This window comes from Nerophis lumbriciformis, linkage group LG20, assembly GCF_033978685.3.
Source record: "Nerophis lumbriciformis linkage group LG20, RoL_Nlum_v2.1, whole genome shotgun sequence".
Taxonomy (NCBI): Eukaryota; Metazoa; Chordata; class Actinopteri; order Syngnathiformes; family Syngnathidae; genus Nerophis; species Nerophis lumbriciformis.
In genome coordinates this window covers 27,847,222-27,853,221 of record NC_084567.2, presented here as the reverse complement: position 1 = coordinate 27,853,221, position 6,000 = coordinate 27,847,222, and the positions used below count along the sequence as shown (strand labels likewise).

The following is a 6,000-nucleotide window of genomic DNA, read 5'->3' as shown; positions in this document are numbered from 1 at the left end:
GCTTTGACCTGTTTGACCTGCTGCCCTCAGGAAGGCGCTACAGGGTTGTCAGAATAATAGTATCTAAGTTATCACAAAACTTTGTGTTGCCAAGAGTTCCCGGCAAGAGGACAAAAGCTGTCTTTGATCTTACCAATCAAAAGGCTTGGAAAACTCCACTGTGCAGGATGGGAAGCGACATGAAGGTGTCGGTTTCTTTGATGTATTGTAATCCACAGGAAGATTTTGTCTTGACCCGAGATCTACAAAGCGGAGAGGAAGCAGGACCAGACCCCCCTCCAGGCACCTTTTCTTTGAACTGTTTTGTGACCAAAGGCAGCGGCTGTTTACAACCCCCTTCCTTTAGAAACAGCTGTTGCCATGTAATCAGGGAAAGTCCAAATAAAAGAGGAGGCGTACAATCTTTCGTCAGAGCGTGGTGGGAGACAGCCCAGACGCTTCTCCTCAATTGAGCTAAATTGAATTCTGTCTCTGTTTAATTCCTTGCTTCTTTGTCTGTTTAATATATGTCATCAGTGTTTGAACCTGACAGGGTCATCAAGTCTAAGACAAACAGACTCAAGAACAGTTTTTTTCTCTAAAGCCATAACCACGGTGAACTCTCAGAGGCACTGATTTTATAGTTTAGCACCTCTCTGTGTGCAATTTTTACTTTCCACCCACGTCTGAATGCTTCTGTATATATGCACATAGTATAATATTTAAACACATTCAGGACATTCATACCTCCTTTTGCACTATTTTTCTTTCCTTTCTATATTTTGCATATTTGTAGACTGTCACACTGATACTGGAGTTGCTTTTAATCTCATTGTACCTGTGTATATTGACAATAAAAGGCATTCTATTCTATACACCAAAAGATTTTCTGTGATTTTAGACTGAAAGTGTTAATGCCCTATATCAAAATGAAAAACATAACATGTCAGGTTGTACTGAAGCACAAAATCTGTAATTTTCAGTTGCCCGTGTTAGACTGAGGTTCGGACAGGTCTTCACTTTTTATAAGTAAAAAGCAGTAAACATAAAATATTAATAGAAAAATGATGTGAGGTGTGTTGAGAGGCAGAGTTACGATGCCATCGTCTTGTACAAGGTTGTCCTACTTTTAAAAAATGGACGCCAAATCTCTGTGGCGGTCCAGAATAAATTCTTGTGGTCGGCCGCTAATAAATGAATATATGGAAACACTGCAATGTAGGAAAAGCAACATATGGTTGTGATTTAATATAAACAGTCAAAGTATAAACAACAAATAAAAATACTGTCCAGTAGAATCAATACAAAAACTTGTTTACAATGAGGCTCGGGTGCGCAGCTTGTTATTTAGGTTAGTTTGAAGAAAAGGAAAAATGATAAGAAAAGAACGTCTATTAGCGAGAATACTTTAATTGGAATAATTTGTCACCTATAACAAAGAAGACAAAAATCGATTCACATAATTTCGATTCTGACTCGATTGATTTCTAAAGACTTTTGACGTACACGTCTCACTTCAGCAGCCAAGAGGAGATTTTGTAACAGGTTTTAAAAACATTTTTTTATTATAACAAAAAATATATCGCGAGAATCGTGTTGAATAGACACTTGATTCCGAACCGAATAATCAGAATCGAATTGAATCTAAATAGTCAAGTAGTTATATTGCATTTCTTTTAAAGCATCCAAATATCACCCCCAAGTTTGTGTATTTATATTAGCTGTAAGTACTGTGTTGGTGGAGTACTTCCTGCCAAGAAGCACTATTGTCAGCCATCTGACTTATAACCGTGAAAGCGACTCAGTGATTTATGTTTGAGGAACGCTGCGATTGACGACGACCTTTTCACCTTAACGGTCCTGGTTCTTTCACCTGGAGACGCAGAGGACAGGAGATGCGGTCGATGGCGGCGGGGATGAGGCCTGCGCTCACCGCTGTGGTCCGCGCTGGCGGCTTCGCCTTCTCCTCGCATGGTGGCGGGCGCCCCCAGCATGTGCATGATGTCTGTCGGCGCATTTTGGCCCAGGTACTGCCAGGGCTTCTTCCCCGCGGTGTCCCTCAGCTGCACGTCGGCCTGGAACTTGCTCACCAGCAAGCGAATGATGTTCTTGTGGCTGTGGATGGCGGCGATGTGAAGCGGCGTTTGGCCGCACGATGACCGGGCGTTGATGTCAAAGGTCAAACCTTCCTTTTCAACGCCGTACCTGAAAGCGCAGGGAGAGAGGAGTTTTTCATCTCGTCACCAAGGTCACATTTCATTTGATGTCCTTAAAGCAGTGTTTTTCAACTTGTGTGCCGTGAGATACAGTCTGGTGTATCGTGGGAGATTATGTCATTTCACCTAATTGGGTTAAAAATATTTTTTGCACACAAGTAATTATACTAAGCAAATAATGTGCCGTTGTTGAGTGTCTGCACTGTCTACAGCTCGGCAGACTAACCATGTTATACTCATCCATGTCAGTAGGTGGCAACAGGTAGCTAATTGTTTTGTAGATGTCGGGAACACATCGTGTCATGATCACAATATCCAAACGACAGTGGGAAGCAGCGTGCAAGTAAAAAGGTATCTAATTCTTAAACCAAAAATAAACAAAAGACAAGTGACGCTAAGAAAAGGCATTGACGCTTATGAAAGCCTATGCAAAACGAAACTAAAACGGAACTGGTTGCAAAGTAAACAAAACACAAAATGCTGGACGACAGCAAAGACTTACAGCGTGTGGAGCAGAGACGGCGTCCACAAACAAACATGACAATTAACAATGTCCCCAGAAAGAAGGATAGAGTCCGGTGCGGAGAATAGCGCTAAGAAAGACATGAAACCGCAACAGGAAAATACCAACAAAACAGGAAAAAACACCAAAATAGGAGCGCAAGACAAGAACTAAAACACTACACAGGAAAACACCAAAAAAACTCAAAATAAGTCTCGGCGTGATGTGACAGGTCGTGACAGTAGACCTACTTTGAGACAAGAGCTATAGTGATGCATGGTTGGTTATGGGTTGAATTCATATCCAACAATTGCGAGAACGACTTTTTATCGTCATTATCGGCCACTGAGTTTCATTTTTTAATGATTACTGCTTTTGGTGTGCCTCAGGATTTTTTCAATGAAAAAAAATGTGCCTTGGTTTAAAAAAGGTTGAAAAACACTGAATTAAAGGACTTCAGAGTAGAAACTTGCTGAGAGTAGTCAGTGTACAGCTTATAACACAGTGCAGTTTAACTGTAAAAGTAACTCAGCCTTCTGTCGTCTAAATATGACAACGAAGGGTTTTCTAATCAGGGTTTTATGCTGCCGATTCATAGTTTATCAGCTGATACCAAAACAGATACCAATCACGTTTCAACTCCAACATTTTTAATGTATTCTTGGTGAGTGCTATTGACAGTTTAACAATATCAACACAATATTGAAACTATTCATTTATTACATACAATTGTTTGATCAAAACAAAGTCAATAGTACACAATAACTACTACTACTACTAGATTAAATACTTAGTTATTTTGCCCTCAAAGTTCTCCTGTGTCCAGGGATTTACTCCTGGAGTTTGTAAACATTAACACTCTAAAAAAAAAAATTGAGAAAAAAAATATCAACCTACCGTAATCATTCTGGTTTGATCATATAAGGATACTGATTATGGTGTCGACACCACCAATTCATTTATCGATCCTCCCTCCTCTTATGTGTTGTTTACTGACTGCGACAATGCTGACACATTAACATTTGTTGTTATATTATCCTCACTGTAATACTTATTAATCTACTTGTTACTAACTGCTTACTTTCTGCTGTAATATCTTTTCATCTACACTTTACTAAGCACTTATTTCTTCAGTTCAGGCAATCTAAGCTGTTAGCTTAGCTATTAGCAAGCCTGCTCCTGGCTTGCTCTTGGTGTGTAACAAGTTTCGCCTCGTCCCCTAGTGATAAAATACATGATAATGATATTTAAAGGGCCCCTTTAATTGCTGACAACATAGGCACTTATTTCTTAGTTCTGGACCTAAAATGATGTGTACCAACCCCGTTTCCATATGAGTCGGGAAATTGTGTTAGATGTAAATATAAACGGAATACAATGATTTGCAAATCCTTTTCAACCCATATTCAATTCAATGCACTACAAAGACAAGATATTTGATGATCAAACTCATAAACTTTTTTTTTTTTTTTTTGCAAATAATTAACTTAGAATTTCATGGCTGTAACACGTCCCAAAGTAGTTGGGAAAGGGCATGTTCACCACTGTGTTACATCACCTTTTCTTTTAACAACACTCAATAAACGATTGGGAACTGAGGAAACTAATTGTTGAAGCTTTGAAAGTGGAATTCTTTCCCATTCTTGTTTTATGTAGAGCTTCAGTCGTTCAACAGTCCGGGGTCTCCACTGTCGTATTTTACGCTTCATAATGCGCCACACATTTTCGATGGGAGACAGGTCTGGACTGCAGGCGGGCCAGGAAAGTACCCGCACTCTTTTTTTACGAAGCCACACTGTTGTAACACGTGCTGAATGTGGCTTGGCATTGTCTTGCTGAAATAAGCAATAATAAACGGCGCTTTTTGGCAGCATATGTTGTTCCAAAACCAGTATGTACCTTTCAGCATTAATGTTGCCTTCACAGATGTGTAAGTTACCCATGCCTTGGGCACTAATGCACCCCCATACCATCACAGATGCTGGCTTTTGAACTTTGCGTCGATAACAGTCTGGATGGTTCGCTTCACCTTTGGTCCGGATGACACGATGTCGAATATTTCCAAAAACAATTTGAAATGTGGACTCGTCAGACCACAGAACACTTTTCCACTTTGCATGAGTCCATCTTAGATGATCTCGGGCCCAGAGAAGCCGGCGCCGTTTCTGGATGTTATTGATAAATGGCTTTCGCTTTGCATTGTAGAGCTTTACCTTGTACTTACAGATGTAGCGACAAACTGTATTTAGTGACAGTGGTTTTCTGAAGTGTTCCTGAACCCATGTGGTGATATCCTTTAGAGATTGATGTCGGTTTTTGATACAGTGCCGTCTAAGGGATCGAAGGTCACAGTCATTCAATGTTGGTTTCCGGCCATGCTGCTTACGTGCAGTGATTTCTCCAGATTCTCTGAACCTTTTGATGATATTATGGACCGTAGATGTTGAAATCCCTAAATGTCTTGCAATTGCACTTTGAGAAACGTTGTTCTTAAACTGTTTGACTATTTGCTCACGCAGTTGTGGACAAAGGGGTGTACCTCGCCCCATCCTTTCTTGTGAAAGACTGAGCATTTTTTGGGAAGCTGTTTTTATACCCAATCATGGCACCCACCTGTTCCCAATTAGCCTGCACACCTGTGGGATGTTCCAAATAAGTGTTTGATGAGCATTCCTCAACTTTATCAGTATTTATTGCCACCTTTCCCAACTTCTTTGTCACGTGTTGCTGGCATCAAATTCTAAAAAGTTAATGATTATTTGCAAAAAAAAAAAAAAAAAAAGTTTATCAGTTTGAACATCAAATATATTGTCTTTGTAGCATATTCAACTGAATATGGGTTGAAAATTATTTGCAAATCATTGTATTCCATTTATATTTACATCTAACACAATTTCCCAACTAATATGGAAACGGGGTTTGTATATATAAAATTCCCCCCAAAATACACAGTTGTGATTCTAGGCTTGTTTTGTAATGTGTTTCAGCACATTTTGGAACACACACTTCAGCTCCAAAATGTGGACAGGCCTGCGGACGTCACCTACGGAAGACTAGAGGCAATTTCATATTGCGTAGTATGTGTTTTGGTAGCATCTTCATACCAAGTGACAATATTTTGGCGCAGATGTTGAAGGAATGATTCAATATGTTGCAGGTTGTAGCAATACAACTAAAGAAGGGGTCAGCCTGCATACATTTCCAAATGATGGGAATAAGAGGAAAGTATGGACCTCTCCAGTCAAATTGACTAAGCAAGATGGGACAGACCAAGCAAGAAGAGTATCATTTACAGCGATCATT

General features: G+C 39.9%; 1 protein-coding gene across 1 annotated transcript in view; it reads right to left on the bottom strand.

Moving 5' to 3' along the window:
* Positions 1–1,196: 1,196 nt before the first annotated feature.
* Positions 1,197–6,000, bottom strand: part of LOC133619609 (ankyrin repeat domain-containing protein SOWAHB-like) — a 28,092-nt gene continuing 23,288 nt past the window's right edge. The window contains exon 5 of the mRNA XM_061980739.2: positions 1,197–2,184. Within this exon, the coding sequence (XP_061836723.2) occupies positions 1,749–2,184 (436 nt within the window). The 3' untranslated portion in view covers positions 1,197–1,748. The remainder of the gene's footprint in view (positions 2,185–6,000) is intronic.